Here is a 22,385-nt window from a genome sequence, read left to right as displayed (position 1 = left end):
CATGGAACAGCTGAGACACTGAGCAGGGTCCCACAGCTGGCGTGTGGCAGGGTGGAGCCAGTTCCAGGTCGAGTCTCAGAGGCTGTGCGTCAGTTGCGGTTCTAGGTGCTGAGTGACCGGCAGCCCGCGGTACCGCAGCCCTCTCCCAGGGGGACTCAGGAAAGCTCACAGACTGAGTTGCACGCTCTGAACGCCATGTTCAGTTCATTCAGCTTTGAACCTGAGCTCCTGACCTCCTGAGCACAAACAGATAACCCCAATGACACTTTAAAGTTGGTGGTTGCGGATTGATCACTGCATATAGCACACATCTTTACATCTTTTTTGTCATTTTTAAGTCTTTTTTATCTTAAAGAGAGGAAGGGAGGGAGGGAGAAAGAGAGAGAAACCTTTTGGTGCATGGGACAGGGGATGATGCTCCAACCAACGGAGCCCCGGCCAGGGCTCCTTCTTATCTTAACTGCCACAGCACATCACCAGGCCTAGCCGCTGGGGGACATGCAACTTTCCTGTAGCTTAACACCTTATTTTTAAACCGAAAGCGTTATGATTTCAGGCGTCAGGTTTGAAACCAATATTTTTTTATAACAGCAGCCAAGAATACCCTTCTGTTATTTTTTTTTATCCTCACCCAAGGATGTTTTTCCATTTATTTTTAGGGAGAGTGGAAGAGAGAGGGAAAGACAGAAACATCGATGTGAGAGAAACAATTGATTGGTTGCCTCTTGCACGTACCCCAACCAGGGTCCGGGCCGGGGAGGAGCCTGCAACTGAGGTACGTGCCCTTGACCGGAATCGAACTCAGAACCTTTCAGCCCGCTGGCCGATGCTCTATCCATGAGCCAAACCGGCCAGGGAGGGCCCTTCACGTTAGTCTTACATCAGCTGCTGTTGTAAGTGGGCGGAAGGTGTGTTTGACCACACTCATCTCCGTATTAACATTACTGGTAAACGCACGCTGGCCGGCCGCCCTTTTCAGCTAGCAGGGTGGGGCTGACGGCCTCCCCAGGGCCTGCACCTCACGGTGAAGATGGAGGGTGTTCTAGAGCGCGATTTCCGACGCGTGCGCAGGGATGTTTGAAGCATCGATGCCTGCCTGTTTAGCAGGCCTGACCCCTTTCCCTTAGACGGTCAAATTAAAAAATGACAACAGCCAGCACCACAATAGCCACCTGGTGTGAATGAGTCAGAATTATACCTATTTTTTGGTCAGGTCAACAAAAAATATAGGTGTGGTGTGCCGCAGAATTTAGGGGATGAGAAGGCTGAGAACTGCTGGTCGTGCACCATCCCCAAGGGCGCCACTCACCCTCATTTCACCATTTGCTAAGTGCAGTGCTTTTAGCACCACGGTGTGGAGTTCTAGTTTGGGATGTGCACTCACTGACCTGTGAGGCAGCTGAAAGGGGTCTGGGCTCTTCAAGAAGCATTGTCACGGCAGCTCCGTGGTCCTTTGAAACAAAGCAGGAAGCACAGAGTCACTTAGAATGAACATCTGGCACCTTCTATAGCTCATGGAGGCCGGAGCACAGTCTCTGCCCGAGAGCTCACTCTTTTAACATGCTCACACGCACACACGCACCCATGCAAGCACATATACACACACGTGCACACATGCACCCTCAAACACCTGTATGCACACACGCACACATGCAAGCATGTGCACATACATACAAACACACGTGCACACATGTGCACACATGCAAGCACGTACACACATATATCCTCATACACCTGCATGCACACGTGCACACACATGCAAGCACGTACACAGACACACATGCATGCACACTCACAGACACAGACACATGTTTACACATGCAAACACACATGTGCACACACATACACAGACAAGGCTGATGGATGGCAGAAGAAAAGCTGCAGCTCATGGTCAAGGCTATGGGCTCCTCAGGGAAGCGTGTCCCTCCCGCCTGCTCCACGGACACTCGGCCTGGGTGGGAAGGGCACCATCACGCGGCCACTTCACGGTCTGTTTCAGGACGGCTCTTCCAGGAGGGGGGAGCTCAGGCACACAATGGACACTAATTGAAACCCATCTCCCTCCTTCCCCTCAGAACCCTTGCGATGACAAGCGCCACAGAGACAGCTGGTCCAAGGAGAAGTGCTGCGACCGCCTGCCCAAGTTCTTGGTCATAGGACCTCAGAAAACCGGTGAGACCTCTCTCCTAGGATAGCCCCACAGCACAGCACGCAAGGACAAGCAGCAGCCCCTCGCTGGTTCTCAAACGCCCCTCACACGGACCAGTGAACCCGCACCTTCTCCCCTGACCAGCCTCGCTCAGCTGGAGAACGTGTTGACGTGCTTGTAAGAGTGACTTTCAACGTGAAAAGGATGAAAATAGACGTCACAGTTTGAATACACAGCAGCCGGTTTGGTGGCAAATGTTTCTTTTATGGGGAATCTTCATGGAAATGTGTTGTTATTAACGCTTCTAAAATCAAAACTAAAAGCGTGTGACTGACAGGACTTCATCCTGAGCAGAGATGGACGCAGATGAGCAGCTCCCCTCTTGCACTCACTACCTCCCACAAGCACTGCCCGCCTGCCGTCCTGCCCTCCTGCCCGCCTGCCGTCCTGCCCTCCTGCCCTCCTGCCCTCCTGCCCTCCTGCTCTCCTGCCCGCCTGCCCTCCTGCCCTCCTGCCCGCCTGCCGTCCTGCCCTCCTGCCCTCCTGCCCTCCTGCCCTCCTGCCCTCCTGCCCTCCTGCCCTCCTGCCCGCCTGCCCTCCGCGGCTCCGCTGCAGTTCCTTCCTAAGCTGCTCCCTGCAGAGGTGACCATTTTCTAACAGTCTAGTGCACACATATCAAACTCAAAGGCTAACACGGGCCAAGTAAACGAGGCATGTGGCCCGTGGGCCACGAGTTTGACATGCGTGGTCTAGTGGGTGTCTGACAAGCAGAATTCCAAGAAAGACTCAAAACCTTGTGTTAAGAAAGGTGTTTGCTTACTCATGGCCAGGAGCCCTTCGGCCCTTTTCTTAAACTGGTGTGCGATTTTCCCCACACTCCTCTGGTTTCCGGAGAATCGGAATTAAACAGACAAATATAAAAACTGAACCTTATGGGTGATTATCTGAATGTGTATATCTATGACTTTGTACACGCATACACACACACACAAACACACACACACACACAAACACACACACACACACAGGACAGTTTATTCAGACCCGAGAATATGTGTAAAGATAGAATTCCGAAACCACAACATACTTTTTAAAAACGTATTTGTTGTATTCCAAGTGCTTTTTAAAATATATATGTTTTTATTAATTTTAGAGAGAGGAAGGAAGAGAGAAAGAGAAATAAAAACATCGATGGGAGAGATTAATTGATAGATGATAGATGATTGATAGATAACAGATGATCGATAGATAGATATTAGATTGATAAATTGATTGATGATAAATAGATGATTGATTGACTGATTGATTATAGATAGATTGATTGATAAATAGATTGAATGACTGATGATAGAGAACCAGAGCAACAGGAATTAATTGCATGATCTTCTCCAGGGACTGAGGAGGAGGATGAGGGCGACGACCTGCATGCCCCCTACTGGGGATTGAACCCACAACCCAGGCATGTGCCCTGACCAGGAATCGAACCGGCGACCTCTTGGAGCTTGGGATGATGCTCAACCATTGAGCCACACTGGCCGGGCACAACTTAATTTTTTGACCATAGATATATTCCCTCATGCCTTTTACTGACTATGCAAACAATTAGATCACCTTTTCTTTTCACTTGTCTTACTGATTCTGGTCATGCTGTTAAAAGCAAACAACATAATTTAGCACAATCCTTGAAAATGAAATTCAGAAAAGAATGCTTTCAGCGGATCTAAGACAGGAATTAATCTGCTTCTCTTTCTCACATTTTAACAGCCATGCTTTCAATCCTCATGAGATTTTATTCTTTTCCTTTTTTTGAAACACATTTCTGGATTTTATTTCAGTACGTTGTTACTTAAGAACACCCTTCCTACTATCAGATGTGGCGCTGTCCAGTGCTTGCCGGCGGGTCATCTGCCTGACCCCGCAGAGCCCTGAGAGCCAGTACTTTCTTCCCCACTCGGAGGACCAGGAACTGCTGGGAAGGGTTAGACTAAAACCGTGGTCGGCAAACTGCGGCTCGCGAGCCACATGCGGCTCTTTGGCCCCTTGAGTGTGGCTCTTCCACAAAATACCATGGCCTAGGTGAGTCTATTTTGAAGAAGTGGCGTTAGAAGAAGTTCAAGTTTAAAAAATTTTGCTCTCAAAAGAAATTTCAATCGTTGTACTGTTGATATTTGGCTCTGTTGACTAATGAGTTTGCCGACCACTGGACTAAAACGCCTGGTCCCAGGGTTTCCCCCAACTCTGAAGGACCATGCTCTAGAAAGATCAACTCCGCTGCAGATTCCAAATAATGGAACTTTCCCCCCAATATGTTTTAGATTTTGTTCCCCCTTTTGGCTAAGTGGGGGTGCTGAGTGTGCTGAGTCCGAGTTCCCCTCAGGACAGGGCCCTGCTCCTGTGTGCGGACGAGCCCGCCCCAGTGTGAGGGATGCGGCTGAGGCGGGAATCACTGCGGTGGGCCAGGCGGGGGAGATCCTTGTCACTGCGCATCATAGGTCGCCATGTCCCACTCCCTGTGATTCTCTTCGGGGGTAGATGGAAAGCTCGTCACCTGCCTCCGCTAGCACCTCGGGACACCGCCTCTTCCCCTCGCAGTTTCACTCCCTCCTGTCTCTGCAGCAGGCTCTCAGCAGCGCCTTTAACTCATACTTTAGGCTCTGAAACACCAATTTTGCAGTTTATGGCATCGCTCGCTTTGCTAAAACTCACACCCTTGGTCCCCAATATCTACAAATCTATATGGATATCTGTGATATGTCATTTTCCTTCACACATGCAAATTTTTGTACATGATGTCACTACGAAAGGGCACCAATGTTTTTTCAAATGTAGCAACTTAATTGTTGACACTACTTTTTGTAAGTATGTAGGCACATTCGAACTTGAACAAACTTGTTGAAAGATGAAATTCTGCCTCAAATTTAATGAACTTTCGTGGCCTCGGGAAGAACTGCATGGGAGAACCCACATATTGATTTGGCAATGTAACGTCTTCTATTAAAAACAACATCTTTCGTTCCCATGGCACTTTATTCCTACAAAGTGTCTTCCAGCACAATGTGTCCTCTCATCCCCAGAGGAGACCTATGAGCAGAGCGAGGCAGTGATTTCCTGCTCACAAAGTCACGACCGAGAGAAGCCGAAGTCACAGCCCAGTCAGTGCCCACAACACGCTTCGCCTCACATCACACCTTCACGTTTTATTTGATTTTTATTTTTTATTTTTAAACTAGAGGCCCGTTGCACAAGGATTCGTGCAATAGGCCTTCCTTCCCCTGGCTTCCGACACCGGTTTTCCTCCGGCACCCAGGACCCAGGCCTTCGCTCCGGCCAGAGTCTGCCACCTTTGCTGCTGACTCTGGCCAGAGTCTGCCGTCTTCATCTTCACTGTGGCTGGAGTGCCGCTTCTCTAGATCACTTCACCCCCTGCCCTCCCTCTCAGAGCAGGCGTCCCGCCCCGCCCAGCCACTCCACGCCTGGAGCAGCTGGGCTGCGGGGCCACTGCCATCTTTGCCCTTCTGATTTGCATATTCCCTCCTGATTGGCTGGTGGGCATTGCGGGGGTACGGTCAATTTGCATCTTTCTCTTTTATTAGTGTAGATATATTTCTATTGATTTCAGAGAGGAAGGGAGAGAGTGAAAAAGAGAGAGAGAGAGAGAGGGAGGGAGGGAAACATCAACGATGAGAGACCCATGGATCGGCTGCCTCCTGCACGCTCCACGCTGGGGATCGAGCCCACAACCCGGGCTTGTGCCCTGACTGGAATCGAACTGTGACCTCCTGGTTCATAGATCAATGCTCAGCTGCTGAGATAGCTTTGCGTTTTAGGATCTGCCCCTGGTAAAATGCTGGCTGCGTCTTCAGGTTAATGCAAGGAGCACTTCTCTGTATCTGCCTGGCTCATTGTAGCACTTACTAGTAGTCTACGCACGACTGTGCAATGCTAACAGTCGGAAACTGTGTTTTCATGGGATTAATCTCCAACCCTCTCCTGTCTTTGCAGGAACCACTGCTTTGTGTCTGTTCCTGGTCATGCATCCCTCCGTCCTTAGTAACTCCCCCAGCCACCAAACCCTCGAGGAGGTACAGTTCTTTAATAGAAATAACTACCACAGGGGATTGATTGGTAAGAGGGGTTATTGGTCTCAACCTAAAACTATATGTACTGTGCTCAGTATCAAATGAGCGTCACATTTATAAACGGGTACTAGAGGCCCCGTGCATGGATCCGTGCACCAGTGGGGTCCCTCGGCTTGGCCTGTAGGATCAGGCCAAAATCAGCTCTCCGACATCCCCTGAGGGATCTCGGATTGCAAGAGGGTGCAGGCCAGGCTGAGAGACCTCACCAGTGCATGATTGGGGCCAGAGAGGGACGCAGGAGGTTGGCCAGCTGGGGAGGGACTGTGGGAGGGCTTCAGGGCATGTCCAACCCATCTCACAAAGTCCCGATCAACCAGACCCCAGCAGCAAGCTAACCTACCTGTCATAGCATCTGGCCCCTGGTGATCAGTGCACATCATAGCGAGCAGTTGAACAGGCTTAGCATATCATTAGCATATTACACTTTGATTGGTCGAACGGCCCGGACAACCGGACGCTTAGCATATTAGGCTTTTATTATATAGGATAAGTTGCAGCCACAAAAAGATGTTAACCTCTGCACCTCAGAAGTTGATTGAATACATAATGGAGCACAGAAATTACTCCTAACAAATGTTTCCCAGTTGTGGGAGGGGCTTGCCGCCTCAATTTGCATAAATTGCCTTTGATGGTAATTACAGATGTGAAGCCTGAAAAACTACCATAACCCGCAGGAATTTCGCTCCTCTCTATGCTTAAGAAAACACTCCCATAGATTTCTCTCCTTACGCACTTTGCAGGAAAGTGATGCTACCGTCCATATACACAATTTTCTATTTTGTTTTGGCGTAAAAGGTAAATAGAACCAGAAATGTGTACATATTTCATGAGTAATGGAAGCCATAAAAATGATATCAACAATATAGAAACTTCAATGTTTGGCCTTTGAATTCAAATGAGAAATATATCAACAGTTAAATTAAAATTAGAAGTTAAAATGTCAAATACATACAAAATACAATAATGTAAATACAGTTAATGTAGGAGGAACAGAGGTAGTGAGCATGTTAATCATAAAATAAATCTACAAGTCTTGCTGTTACAGCATAAATCCTGGGCAGAAAGTGGTGTAAAAGAGCAGAATTCCTATAAGAACTCCAGAGCATGAGCCCAAGTATTTTAGCAAAAAGTGTCCTTATACATGAACCTCTGCTGTCGGATCGTATAATCTCAATCTTGTAAGAATCAAGGCCCTTGAGGTTCACTTGTGGGTTGTCCAGATGGAAAGATAAAGAAATGGGCCAGGAGTCGCCCAAACACCTACCAGAGTTATGCGCATGCTATGGTTCCGTGTTTCCCTGCCAGTCCTCGCCAATTCCCTGCACATGGCTGACACGGACTCTGTTCCCAGTGAGGATCAAGAAGGCACCCACCTGGCCAGCAGCTAGCTGACTGTCAGCCCAGATGTGCATGACCATGTGCAGCCGAGCAAGGTCACGTCAAGGTCAGGACCAAGGAGGGGCTGGACTGCTGGGAGTGGGCAGGACTGCAGGCCCAGGCCCTGCGACCTCGGAGTGTCTGTGGGACTAATGATTAGCCACTAATCATTAGTTCAAAAGGACAGCTGCTCTGGAGCCGTGACACCTGCAGTGTCGACAGCAGGGATGGAGAGTCCCTGAGCGGTTTTCAAGATGTCGTGAAGAAGCAGAGAGCTGCGGGGCAACTTACAAATGTAATCCTGACTCGCTGAAAACACCCCGAGTGCAAACGCTGCTGAGTGACAATTATGTGCGTGGAAAGGGCACGTAGCTCATGTAACAAGTCACGGTAACAGCGTGTCTATCTGTGAGCCGTGACGGCCGCTTTGCCTCCCCGTCTCACGTCACAGCCCTCAGACGGGCCTGCCTGCCAGGAGCCACCGGCACCACCACGGTCCCCCTGGGGCCACCGCGCCACAGGCTGAGGTCACGTGCCTCAGGGCGCCAAAGTCGCTGGGCACTGTTGGTGCATCTGGACACGGACCTGGAGATCCGGGTAAAGCAGGGGCTGCCTTCGAGGACGGGCAGCCGGCAGGCTGAGGGCACAAGCAAAGCAGGGCACCGAAACGGAGAAAGCGCCCTCACTGACGCTACAGCGGGTTCGCCCTCAGGAGACGTCAGAAGGTGAAGCTGCACGTGGAACAGCCGGGGGATTCGCTGCTGTGACTCCGTGGGGTGCGGTGCAGGGCTGGCAGCGCATGGACAGAGGGCCCTGCTCATGTGTCCGACCTCTAAACGTCTCCATCTGGTTTGAATAAAATCACTGAGACACATTCAGGGTCTACCCAAGTAGCAACACGTGGGGAGTGTTGCAGTCACGTTTTTCAGCTGGACAGTGCTGCGGTGCAGGGACCAGGGGGGCTTCAAGGAGGAGGCATTTGCTCTCACCTCTAAATTGTTAGCCTGCTCTCGTGTTTCACAAATTCCTTGGGTAACCTGAATGCATGGTCTCCAAATGGGAACCGGTTTCCACCTGGAAATATGAAGCTGGATCCTGTTTATTTACTTGTTTGCCCATCAAACACTTTTCAAGCACATGTAGCACCCACCGCTCTGCAGGAAGGACATGGGCCTGTGGGAGCAGAGGGCCCGCGCAAGCAGCACGCGTTGGCCGAGGTCCGAGCGGCTCACCGAGGCCTTCAGGGCAGTCCGTCCGAGCGCAGAGGATGCAGCCGGGCGAGACAGTGTCCGGAAACGGAAAGCCATCTGCATCCAGCACCTCTGCGCTTTCCTAACCTGCGGGCCTCCCCGGAGTAAGCGTGCTGGAGGCAAGCCTGAGACAAGCATGGACCCTGAGAACCCACAGACGCCGCCAGGGACCCTCAGCGCCCGGGACAGTGTGAGCTCTAAATGAATGGGGGCCTGAGAGGTGGGCTAGCCAGAAATAGCAGCTACCCCGGGACAGACAGGGGTCCACTCTCCAGACGCGTGCCTTCTCCTCCTCAAGAGGATGCGGGATGACGTCATCACAGGCAGTTTCCAGAAAACAGAGGCTCTATCTCCGCCTGTTTCCAGGCCCCGTGCTGCGGCACCAGCGGTACCGCCGGGTGCTGGCGGAGTCCCACCGGATCTCCTGTGAGGTGACAGAGAGGATGATGTGCTGAGAACTGAGCCCCGCACAGCGCTGGCGCCTCCTTTGTCAGTGATTATGAGCTCCTGGTCTCCACAGCCCAGCCTCACCGCGGCTTATGGATTGGAGAGCTGGGGTGCAGGGGAGCCAGAAGGCGATGTAAGGTCCCCCAATGTGCTACAGCAGTAGCGGCTCAGAGTGTCTGCGGGGTTGTCTCCCGCTCCGTTTCTCCTGAGCTGAAGCAAACAATAGGAAAATGCGTTTAGAAGAGCATTTTCAGACACAGGTTTCCTGCTCTGTGCGTCTGTCCCTTGCGCGTCCCTGTGTGGGACAGCGCCTTGCAGAAAAAGGCTTTTGTTTGGGGAACTTGGGATGAGTTTGTGGGATGCCTGTGACGCCTGCATCACCAGGGGCCAAGGCTGTGCCGGAGCCTGACTTGAGACGCGTTCCTTCCACAGGTACATGGATTTCTTCCCGGCGCCATCTAACGCCACCACCAACTTCCTGTTTGAGAAGAGCGCCAATTACTTCCACTCCGAGGAGGCCCCCACAAGGGCCACATCTCTCCTCCCCAAAGCCAAGATCATCACCGTCCTCATCCACCCGTCGGACCACACCTACTCCTGGTACCAGGTGAGGAAACCCAGACAGAACCCGCAGGCCCGGGGAGGATGCAGACGGATGATGGTCTCCCACCTCAGGTAGTGGTGGTGGTTGTTGTTTTTAATTGCGCTCAGAGAGGAAGGGAGAGAGGGGGGTGGGGAGAAACATCAGTGATGAGAGAGGATCGTTGATGGGCTGCCTCCTGCACACCCCCAAATGAGGATCGAGCCCACAGCCCAGGCATGTGCCCTGACTGGGAATCGAACCGTGACCTCCTGGTTCATAGGTTGACGCTCAACCACTTTGCGAAGTCCGCTGAGCCCACCTCAGGTTTTAACAGGAAAGATTTGCTGGTTTTTACATCTGCACAAGCGTTGATAAATTTCCCTTTGTTGCCATGGAGAGACTAACTTTCTCATTAAGATTTTATGAATTTTGTACTCATTTAATTCACTTATTGAATAAGATGCATTAGTGCAATGAAGACATTAAATTCAAACGTAACAAAATGATACGTGCGGATGTATATCTGTGCTTCTGTATGTCTACATCTTAAAAGTAAAATGTTATAATCACTTAAAATCGTTATTTTTCACCTAAAACAGTGTGTGCTGCTGCTCTTACCTCGGGTTTACTCCCTGAAGCAGAAGCCATGGTGTCCTGGGGTAGCGGCAGGAGGCAGTCCTTCCGCCTTGCAGGCAGGGGTTGGTCCTGCTGCAAGGCTGCCACTGTGTTTTGAAAGCAGCCGTGAGAATATGTGAATGAATAAGCTGGGCCGTGCTCCAATAAAACGTCATGTACAACAGCAAGTGGCCAACCGCCCCAGCCAGTTTGGCTCAGTGGATAGAGCACCAGCCTGTGGAATGAGGGGTTCCAGGTTCAATTCCGGTCAAGGGCACGTACCTCAGGGGCAGACTCGGTGCCCAGCCCTTGTTGGGCTCATATGGGAAGCAACCAATCCATGTGTCTCTCTCACATAGATGTTTCTCTCTCTCTGTCTCTCCCCCTCCCTTCCACTCTCTCTAAAAATCAATGAAAATATATCCTCAGGTGAGGATGAACAAAAAGCACATACAAGGAACCCTAAAGACAGGGGTTCCTGTGAGGACTGAAATGAAAAGGGGGTGTTTTATGGGCACAAAGCAGGGCTGTGAGCAGGAAAGGGGGTTATCGGCGGGTCGGGCTGAGAAGCAGGCTCGGGCTCCTCTTTCCTTGGACACTATAAAGCTAAGATAAAAGTGGATGTTGTGTCCAAAGCCGCTCACCTGAAACTCGGCACCTGAGGGGCAACAAGGTGGCTCCACTGCTCGCAGCCTCCAGGTGAGACAGGGGGTGGGTCTCCCGGGCAGGATTTCCCACAGGTAAACCCGTCATCGACAACAGGGGAGGGTCAAGTTCCCAGCACAGGGCCCGCCTGCTGGCTAGCAGAAGCTGCTCCCCCCATCCACAACAGGGAAGACACAGCATCGGGCAGTTTTTGTGGCGGGCCGGGTGGGAGGGCACGCAGCAGGCGTGATCTCGGCATGTGGGTGCGTGTGGCTACAGGCCAGGGATGTGCTGGGAAGCGGAAACCCACAACTGTGCCCCAGCCATTGGCAGCCAACTCCCGGAGCCGCCTTTTAAACCACAACAAACAGCAAACTGCAAATTGACTGGTTCGATTTTGCGTCATTTTCCTTTTCCACCAAGTATCTGGAGAAAAGAGAAATGAGCCTTAATTGACTCAAAGGGAAAGAAGGAAAGTGGAGGCCGGCAACCACTTAGCCCGGAAAAATGGAGCCTGGCAAGGCCACAAGCTGACAAAGCCTCAATCTCACCAGCAGGTCACCCCGCAGCAGCAGCAGGCGCGGGCACTGGAAACTGGGCCGCTGGGTTCGCTGCTCAGGGGCGGTGGACACCCACAGGATCCCCTGAGCACAAATGTTTATGAGGCGATTTCCTCAAATCCCTGGGCCTAGCAGGGCCCTGAGAGAACCCTTTCCCACGTGGGTGGCTGCTCCCTGCATTTTCTGTGCAGCGAACGATTCTGGCGCCCGGCAAAGGCTGCCGCTCGGCGCAGTCAGGCCTGCTTCTGGCTGTGGTGTGTGCGATGAAGCTGTGGGCTTCAGACAGCGCCTGCAGGTGTGCTAAGCAGAGTCTCCACCGAAATGGCCCACAGGGCTTTTGTAAGGTGCGTTCCCGGGAGGGGCCGTGTGGCAGGAGCCAGTCCCCAGCATGCTGACACTCCCACACAAGGTAAATGGTTTGTTTGTGGGCTCCAAGGGGGCGTTCACACAACCTCCAAAAGTTTATTTTCAGAATAAAACATATACACGACTCCGTGCAGTGGGTTGGGAACCCTGTCAGCAAGAGCTCAGCCTCCTCCAAGAATTCCCAAAAGCGCACCTCCCCCCGACCCCGCCCCCGGGGCCGTGGCTTTCACTCCTGCTGCCCCAGAACGTGCTCCCACCTGTATGCGCTCCGACCCATGGAGGCAGCCCCCTGTGATTATGATGCCTGTGATGCGAGTGTAACCCTCCTCCTCTTTTGCAGCATCAGTGATCGATCGCACGAAGACCCCACAGCACTGAGGTTCAGCTTCCAGGAGGTGATCTTGGCTGGGCCGCGTGCACCCGCTGAGCTTCGGGCCTTGCAGACACAGTGCCTGGTGCCCGGGTGGTACACCAGCCACCTCAAGCGATGGCTCCTGTACTTCCCCCCACTCCAGGTACGCGCAGTGAGGGCCTGCAACTTCTCACAAGCTCATTGGACCTGCACCCTGTCACAAGCTCACTGCACCTACACATTCTCACAAGCTCACTGCACCTGCACCTTCTCACAAGCTCACTGCACCTGCACCTTGTCACAAGCTCACTGCACCTGCACCTTCTCACAAGCTCACTGCACCTGCACCTTCTCACAAGCTCACTGCACCTGCACCTTGTCACAAGCTCATTACACCTGCACCTTGTTGCAAGCTCACTGCACCTACCTCTTGTCACACGTTCATTGCTTGGAGGGAAGTTTTACTCATGAAAACAGTACCAGCGTCTACTCCGTACTTGCACGTAACGAGATGGTGGTGATGAATAAGCAATAGGCAGGCGTAGAGAAGCGCTTAATTTTCTCTCTGTGAATGTCCCAGGGTCATTCTCCCTGCTGTTTCCTAGTCCCACCTTGCCTGACTGGTGAGTTTGGACGCTCCGTGGCCCTGATTCTTGTACTGAGATGAGAGCTTGGACACCTCTCAACCGAACAGGCAGTGCTGGTGTGCTCAACGAAGTGTCATCAACGCCCCAGCACCACTTGCTGAATTTCCCATGAGGCCCGTTGCTCCTGGCTTCCCCACGTCTCTCCTGGGCCCATCTGCCTGGAGGACAAAGTCACTGTGGACACTGATGGCCCAGAGCAGTCCAGTCCCATCCCACGTACCCGTGTGCCTGCCACCACGCTGTCCAGTGACACAGTGGCTACACATAGGGCCATTGGAATGTCTACTGAAGTTTATGTAAAAGTAAAAATTCAGTCCCTCAATCACATGCCCCACTTTTCCACTGCTCGGCGGCCCCCTGGGGGACCCCACCTGTGGGACGTGGCATCCGCACAGAGAGGCTAGTGAACGGTGCTGGTGGGACCGAACAGGAACCATGGAGAAGCGTGGGAGAGAGGCCGCACTGTGGTTGTGTGCCCTCCATCCGGGGTCCTGTCCATCTTGCTGGCCCCACCCCCACCCCAAACCCCCCCAGGCTGATTCTTCCAAGCGGTCCGTGGAGGAACTTCTTCCCACACGCAGGTCTCTGGGAATCATGCCTTTCCCTGGGACTGGACTATCAAAGTGTTTCCTACACTTGGCGGTGCCCCCCTCAGGGGACCCCGGAGACCAGCAGGTCCCCTGAGTCACTGCCCCAGGTACTGCTCCAACCTCTCCCCGTTTGCACGGCGGCACTCCTTCCCCCAAAGGCCGCATCGGGCCTTGTGTCTTTAGACCTGGTTTTATAGTCCCATTTCTTTTTTCCCCCATTTATTGATTTTGAGAGAGAGAGAGAGAGAGAGAGAGAGGAAGGGAGAGGGGGAGAGAGAGGAACATCCATGATGAGAGAGAATCATGGATGGGCTGCCTCCTGCACACCCCACACTGGGGATAGAGCCCTTAACTCGGGCATGTGCCCTGACTGGGAATTGAACTGTGACCTCCTGGTTCCTGGGCCGATGCTCAATTGCTGAGCCACACGGTCGGCCAGGCTATAGTCACGTTTCTTAAGCTGTCTCCCCCCTCGATGGGCCTTTTGTGCTCAGGGTTTGCAGGACTCCTCAGATTACATTTAGTTCTCAAAGCACGTTTAATTCCCGGACCGTTTCCTGGTCCAGGTCATTGGTGGGCAGGCAGGCGACGGCTCAGAACTGCGCCCGCGCATCCCTCGCACCCTGTGCACCGAGTGAGCGTGGAGGATGCTGCGGGCACAGGGGCTGACTTCCTCAGTGTGCTCTGCCTTCTTTTTCTTTGCTGATTATCGATGGGCAGCAGCTGAGAGCCGACCCTGCCGCGGTGATGGAGGACGTCCAGAGGTTTCTGGGAGTGGCTCGCCATTATAATTACTCCGAAGCTCTAATGTAAGTTTATGTCGGACAGGTGGACTGGGGTTCCAGCAGAGAGCTAGGGTTGAGGATGCCTTGGTTTGGGGCGCAGTGTCAGTCAGCTGCTCTGTGCATGTTGTCCAGGTGACGTGACTCCGGTGGCGGGAAGGGGGAGGGGGCGGGGGGCGGAGCATGGCTGGAGGCGCCCTCACCCCCGCTGGTTTCTATGCGGGGCTTCCTCTGCGGGCTCTGCCCCCAGTGTGGGGCGTGCAGGAGGCAGCCCATCCATGATTCTCCCTCACCATCGATGTTTCTATGTCTCCCTATGCAATTCCTCTCTGAAATCAATTTTAAAAAATTAAACAAAAAATAAGAAAAAAAACATAAAAGAAGAATTTTTTAAAAAGAAAAGAAAAAACTTTAAAAATTAAAAAAAGAAAACAAGAGCAGCCCAGCAGGGAGGCGCGGGGAGGGGAGGCGCTGCTCGCTGCTCGCTGAGCAGAGCCCCGCAGCTGTCGTCGTCGTCGCCGTCCCCTCTCCTTCGGGGCCTCAGCAGTGACAGCTCTGGTTCGGTTTCTCCCGCTGGTTCCCTCTGATTTTCTTGGGCAAAGACTCCATCTGGGCAGGGACCTGGGTGAGGCAAGCGAGGCACTGGCATTCAAGGAGGCGCATCCCCTCGGGCAGTGCAAATGCCGGGGAGGGGTGTCTCCTTAGATGTGCACCCTCAGCTCCCCTCAGTCCTGACGGGAGGCCTCACTGAGCGTGCCAGGTCAGACCTGCCTCGCCCCATGTCCACAACGAGGGTCACGTCTGTTCCCATGTCTCACGCCTGGAGCAGCTCAAAGAGACCGAGTGGGATGGGCCATGACCTGACGCTCACAGTAACACAGATATGTATTTTTAAAATGCATCCTCATGGATTTCACAGAAGAAGGGAGAGGGAGAGATAGAGACATCAGTGATGAGAGAGAATCATTGTTGATGCCTCCTCATGCCCCCTATTGGGGGTCAAGCCCGCAACCCCGGCATGTGCCCTGACCGGAATCAAACCGTGACCTCCTGGCTCATAGGTCGACGCTCAACCACCGAGTCATGCCAGCCGGGCACACAAACACGTATTTTTAATCCTAGAGTCATAGACTGCACCTTAAAGAAACCAGAGAGACTGTAATAGTATTCTTCCATTGCATTTATCATCTAAAACTCAGGTCTAAACATCGGCCCATGTTCTCCCTCCACGGTGCCCTCCTCCCAGGGCAGTTTAGACAGTGGCAGGCAGGCCCTGTCCCTTCCAGCAGGAAGCACCCGCAGGCTTACATCCCGCACGAGTCCCATGGAGACACGCGGAGGGGCGCTCTGGTTCCAAAGGCCAGGGAGCAGGTGGCTTCCTGCCCGGAGGGTCCAATGCACCTGCCGCCCTGTGGCTTCTCCACGGAGAGCACCGTCCGCGCCTCCAGGGCTCCGGTCAGCGCCCACGGATGGCACGGATGCCTGCCCGAGCCCTCAGCGCCCAGCGGGACCGCAAGGAGAGCCGCGGGCCTTCAGTTTGCAGTTTGAACTCCAGCCCTCCTGCTCCTGTCTCCCCAAGTGTCCCCGAGGAGCAAGCCTTTCCTTCCGCATTTTCTACTCAAGTTGCTTATCTCGGCTCTGCAGTGGCCACACAGCAGCTTGTATCTCCCAGAGAAGGAGTGAGAGAAACACGTGCTCTCCTCCTCTGGGCGGCCTCCGCCAGCTGCTGCGTGTCTGTCCCTCCGCCCGCACACCCCGTGTCTGCCCCTCGCCCTCAGCTCGCGGCGGCGAGCGTGTCATCGCCCCACTGCCGAGAGAAGGGAGTGGAAGCAAGAGAGAAGGGGTGGAAGCCGGTGCTGATTGCAGAGCCCAGGCTTCCTGCCCCTGCGCACCTGGCGGGATTAGTCGTCACAGCTCTCCAGCCCGTGGGCTCGGGGTGACATAGCAGGTTGGGTTGTGGTCCCGGGGGAGCGGAGCTGCCCCAGCGCTCCCCCCCACAGAGATCACGTCCTGCCGCTCAGCTTCCTGTTGTTTTCGTGGTCATCATTGGCCGACAGGCCTGTGCACACACAGCACACCGCACCGCTGCGCGGCCTTTGGAATCTCCAGTCCTGCCGTCAGTCCGAGTTGGTCTGAGGGCTCCGGCGCCCCGGCCGAAGGCCAGGGCCCCTCCAGCTAGAGCAGCGGGACTGAGCCCTGTCTGTGGGGCTCGGCGTGCTGGGGTGCGGGGCGAACCCCTGGTCTCAGGAGTGTCATTACTGTGGCATGTTTTTCCTGCCGCTGACAGGGAAGCTAGCTCTTTGGTTCTTAGGAAAAATTCACTTACAGCGCAGGGAGCCTCAGACAGATGTGAATTCTCAACCAGCCACAGAGCAGATACGTGAATGAAACCACGTCCGTCCAAGGTTCCTGCAGATGGTCTTGGCGCGAAAGAGGACTCCAGTGTAAGAGGTCTATAAACGAATTCTCTTCAACACAAAAAAACTCCAATTCCAAAACTGCTTTCCAAAACATGGCGATAAGTTCCTGTCGTCAAGCATATTATTTATCCCTTTCCATGGTCACTAAAGAAAGTGGTCAACATTTCCAAATGTCATAACACATTGGGTGGTGTGTGGTGCCTTTAAAAGCCCTACACAGTCATTGTGGACTTCAAATGACAGATTGAAAGGGTAAAAGAAATCTGATTTTATTAATAAATGTGGGTGTGATTTGAAATAAGCAGGATAAACTTTAAACAATATAAGTGGATGAACACTACAGTTCTTGTCCAACATAACCTTCATCCCTAAATTGTGAATAGGAATGATATACTGACGTTATTTTAGCTTTCACGGTTTCTGTTATCTAGTGTTTTTGGTTTGTTTTAAATATATATATTTTTTTATTGATGTCAGAGAGGAAGAGAGAGAGAAACATCAATGATGAGAGAGAATCATGGATCAGCTGCCTTCTGCACATCCCACACTAGGGATCGAGCTCACAACTCGGGCATGTGCCCTGACCAGGAATTGAACCGTGACCTCCTGGTTCATAGGTCGACACTCAACCCCTGAGCCATACCGTCCTAGTGTTTTAAAGCTGACTGATCATTTGAGAGAAAGCAGGGGAGATAATGCTTAGCATGGAATAAGCTTTTAATTTCCTCATGACGAGGTGCATCCACAGTTCTAGCCTCGGTGGGAGTGCTCACGCTTAGAAACACTCGTTAGTTAGACCGCCGAACCTGATGTCTGCTTCTCTGTCAGTGAACCCGTTTGGGAGCATGAATGCCTCGGAATTGTACGGATGTTTAGTACTAGCTGACGGTGAAACCATCCATGAATGGACCCCGGGGCTTGAACAAGATTGTGTTTGCTCCGTTGGTGGATAGGGCTTACCGAGTGAGGAAGAAAGGGCCATTCAACCTTCAGAAGGACTTCCACGGGGTCGAACCTCACTTCCGCCCAGGTCCCACGCCCAGGAACCGCCCGGCCGTCCAGAGGGGTGGGGAGCACACCAGTGCTGCATGAAGACTGTCTTGGCAGCAAAAGCAGTTGCCATAGCAGCTACAGCCTGTGGGCTCTAGGTGCCCCGGGACAGAGCCCGGGATGCTGAGGGAAAAGGAGGAGAGCGTCTACTCCATTTCCTGCAATGACTGCTTGCAAAGTGGCTGTGACGTTTCAAAATCAGAACCACTCCCACGCTGTGAGGACTGTGTGCACACTGCTTCACAAGGGTGTGTGCAGGGCCCTTCCTGGCCTTCTCCGTGAAGCAGCGGGCACCGAGGGGCAAAGCGAGAGAATTGGGGGGGCAGGGCGGGAAGGCGCCGGGCCCCCCAGCTGCACTGCCAGGCCCTCAGGCTCTTCAAACCATTCAAGACGCTAGAACCTGGGAAACAACACTGTGTGCTTTTACTAATGAGCACAGACCAACAGCAAGTGCTTCCTTAGCAAACCCGAACCTTAGAACGAGCTTCTGAAGTTGTAAAAAGAGTCCCTCTCCGGGCAGGGATGCCCGCTGCATCACGAATGTGAAACCACACAGACGTGGGGTGGGAGTCCCCGGAACACCACTGAGCGGCTGTAACCAAACCCGGCACCAAACATGGCACCAGACGGTGAGACTGTGGCATCTGGACCCTCGGTGTTGCTGATGGTGATGGATAACGTGGCCACCCTGGAAAAGCAGTTCTACAGGTTTTTTTCTTTTTGTTTTTTAATATTTTTATTGATTTCAGAGAGGAAGGGAGAGGGAGAGAGAGATAGAAACATCAATGATGAGAGAGAATCATTGATCGGCTGCCTCCTGCACGCCCCCTACTGGGCATTGAGCCTGCAACCCAAGCATTTGCCCTTGACTGGAACCCTTCCTCTTCTCCGAGCCCGAGATTGTGGCACAGGGCTGTGTCAGTCCCAAGGCTGGGTGAGGCCTGCCTCTCCTGGAAACCCTGCAAAGGGAGAGAGTGGCCTGAGATGTATAAATCCTTTCCCCGACAGGTGAAGGAGGGAGGCTTATTAATTCCTATTAATAGGAGGCCTTCTGCTGACAACCTTTCTATCAGGGATCTGGCCAGCGCACAGATATGACAGATGGACTGGGAATTCTGCCAAAAGACTGGGTGCAAATGGATGCCATCAAAATGATGCCAGTTTCCCTGGTTACAGATTAACACCCAAATAAAAATATTCATGTGTGGGGTTATTATAGAGACACTGGGCTTGAAAAATACTTTTTTTCTTTGGTCTTTTTTTAGGTTTGATTCTCATAAAGGATTCTGGTGCCAGCTACTGCAAGAAGGACAAACAAAATGCCCGGGACAGAGCGAGGGCAGGAAGTACCCCCCCATGGACCCCGAGGTGACTAGAGGGTACAGTGCCCCCCAGTGAGCAAGATCCCGATGAGGGCGCATGTGGCTGCTTAGACAGGCGGTTGAGATGCAGCTTCAGCCTCTAACAGCTGCAGGGACGCTCACGCTTCGCGCACCAGGGGCTTGTTTTGGTTTCCCAGCGGTATGTCCCGTCAGGCAGGACTCCCATTCTGAATGAGAACAAAGAAGGCTGCATCTCGTCCCAAAAAGAAATGTTAGCACGAGAAATGTGAACTGAATCCAAAGCGGGAACGTATCAATGGGACATTGAAAATAGGACCAAAAGACCTCTTTTCTCACCAAGTCCCTCCACAGCCGTACACGGGGCTGCGTAACAGCAGTCACCAGTGCACTAGGCTCTGAGTGTTACTAGGCCTCGGACGCCCCGGCCAGTGTGAAAACGCTGCCCACAGGCCAGTAAACAGTTGGCCGACTGACCCTCAGTGTTAGGAGGCTCAAGCCAAGCTCCCAGGGGATGGAGAGAAGAGACGGAGCCTGGAGTCTCAGTGCTGAAGGGCCAGAATGTGGGACCAGCGGTTCCTACAGGGGTAGCAGCAGTCACTGGCAGGCAGGGCTCCAGGCGCAAAGGGCACACTGTGGAAGGAGCCACCTAGAGAGAACACGAGGGACCCTCGGACACTCACTGTCCCCAAGCCCAGCTGCTCCCTGGACTCCAGGTCTGGCTGGAGCAGAGGGCAGACCGGCAGCCTCCCAGGTGGGACATAGCTCTCTCCACCACTGTTGGCCTAAGCGTGCCGGCGGGCCGATGGGCGGGGACAGACCAGAACCAGGCTGAGGAGACAGACGGACACGCAGCCACACCCAGGACTGGCTCTCGCTCATCACAGGGATGCTCAGAATGGGCACATGCTCAGTCCAGTGCCAGGGATCACGGTTCCTGCAACCCCCCATGAATTATCAGCGCAGGATGCGACTTTTGTCCGGGGCATTTAAAGCACCACATATGCATTTAAAGAGAAGCCTGTAGCGAATTCAATAAGACCTTTTAAAAGGCTGAACTCCACTAAAACTCTCAGCACAGTATCAGGCGCAGACACAGATGCAAAAACACCCCTCGCAGCATCGTTGCCCGGCCCTGAGGGCGGCGGACCCCTGCCAAAGGCCAGGGCGCGGCCTCCCATTTCTGACCGTTTCCGTGAGGAAGACCTTGTTCTGCGGGAAGCCAGGAGCTTGCGAGGCTTTCTTTCCCGTCCTCGGGGTGACCGTCCCCACACCAGGTCCCGGTGTTGCCTGTTCGCCGCTGCGTTTCCAGGCTCAGCACACCCTTTCCCAGTCAGTGTTTTGTAGGAGCCTTAAAAGACCTCTGAAGGTCTCCAGATGTAAATGTAAACTAATGCTGACCGCCGAGGCCTGGAGAGCATGGACTGGCCAAGTTCACTCTTTCTCCGAGCTTGGGATGACTTCATAGAGCAAAGCTGTAAACCGCCCGTGGTTAAGTTATGTTTCCAGCCACTCAGGCTGGTGATTTTAACATTTAATTCTACACAATCAAACAGACCACCCATTTCCCAGGAAAACTCTTCCCACGTGAGAGGTGTGTGCGTGCGCATGGGAGGGGGGGGGCGTGCTGAAGAGCCGGCCCCTTGTCGATCTTGTGCTAAATGCATAGTGCAGGTGCTCGCTGCGGTCTGGCAGCGGGGCACAAGGGTGCGTCTCAGAGTGGGTGACGTTTGCTGTAATAAACTGTAAAACAGAATGCGCTTCTACGCCCGCCCCCCCCCCCACCACCGGTCTCCCCGCCAGAGCAGAGCCCTCCTGTCTGGCTACTACCGAGACCACAACGCGGAGCTCTCCCAGCTGCTGCACCGGCTCGGGCAGCCCCTGCCAGCCTGGCTGCGCCAAGAGCTGCAGAAGGCCAGGTAGCGCCGGGGCACCAGGCCCAGGCACCTTCCCAAAGCTTCCAGAAGCTACAGAAAGGCTGTTTAAATATGTACCTCTTCAAGGAGAAGATGGAACACAGTTCCCTCCCTGTGCTGGCATGTGGGTGATGAGAAAGAAGAAGCACCTGTCACGCCTGGGCCATGCCTTCCTCCTAACCCAACCCTGAGCCCGCTGCGCTGCTGAGCAGACGACAGCAGCACCGGCGTGAACATCAAACCCACATGAACGTCCCCGGTCCCCACGCACCTTTCCTACATCAGCGAGGGCTGTCTCTCTGGGTGTTAGGCCGCTGTCTGCCTGTACAAGGCTTCCTACTCTCTGATTCTAGAAAGCGTCCTACAGCAAGATGAGCTCACAGTGTTGCATAAAATGCCACAGGCCGGACCCCGTGAAAGATGCCTGCCGAGATACAAACCCACGAAGTGCTTAGAGAGTCGTGAATTACTGTGTGTGCGAGATCAGGGGGAAAATGATGAGCGAGCTTCACCTGCATCCCAAAAGGCAACGCTACAGAAAAAAAATTAATTTCCAAACAGAGTCTAGTGCGTTTATGTAAAATCTAACTCCTCTATGGTGAGGCGGTGGGGGTACTGCTGCAGCGCCCTCAGATGTAGCTAGCACACACCGACTTCTCTAGAACAGCGGGCAGCAGGCCACGTGGACTGACCAAGTCCTCCACAGGGGAGCGCTGGGGCTGAGGCTGGAGGCTGACACCCACGGCCCCTTCCTCGAGCCACCGACCCCCGCCGTCCTCACTGGTTCTGCGGAAACCTGTCCCCAAATCGGAGGGAAGGGTCAGCTCTGGACACAGATGGACATTTAAATGGGAATCACTTTTTAAAAAATGTTCCTCAGAACAAAACCTAGACAATTAAATCTAGATGCTGTGTTAGGCTATTTACACTTAAGCTGTAGAAAAACGACATGTGTTTAGATAGTTCAAAGGGAACCTGAATCGTGTAGAGATGTGTAACAAAAAGCAAATTAACGTGATTGCTACCTGATACTTGCAGCAACACTTTCAATACAAGGCCGGGAAATAAGCCGGGCGGATATTCCCTGCATCGCTCGTTGGAGGGCAATGGAACATAGTGCCTTTATGGGTCATAAACCACATTAGATGAAGTACGAG

General features: G+C 53.1%; 1 protein-coding gene across 1 annotated transcript in view; it reads left to right on the top strand.

The window, feature by feature from the left end:
• LOC308250217 (bifunctional heparan sulfate N-deacetylase/N-sulfotransferase 3-like) overlaps nt 1-21,235 on the top strand; it is a gene marked incomplete at both ends in the record, with an annotated part of 79,619 nt that extends 58,384 nt beyond the window's left edge. The window contains 9 exon segments of the mRNA XM_080672628.1: nt 2,076-2,172; nt 6,152-6,265; nt 6,268-6,274; nt 9,795-9,969; nt 12,472-12,477; nt 12,482-12,646; nt 14,420-14,529; nt 19,238-19,340; nt 21,116-21,235. Coding sequence (XP_080528754.1) covers nt 2,076-2,172; nt 6,152-6,265; nt 6,268-6,274; nt 9,795-9,969; nt 12,472-12,477; nt 12,482-12,646; nt 14,420-14,529; nt 19,238-19,340; nt 21,116-21,235 — 897 coding nt within the window.
• Between the last annotated feature and the right edge of the window lie 1,150 nt (nt 21,236-22,385).

Source organism: Plecotus auritus (assembly GCF_963455305.1).
Source record: "Plecotus auritus genome assembly, chromosome: 6".
Taxonomy (NCBI): Eukaryota; Metazoa; Chordata; class Mammalia; order Chiroptera; family Vespertilionidae; genus Plecotus; species Plecotus auritus.
Note: the sequence above shows the minus strand (reverse complement) of the source record. Positions and strands in the feature narration are given on the sequence as shown.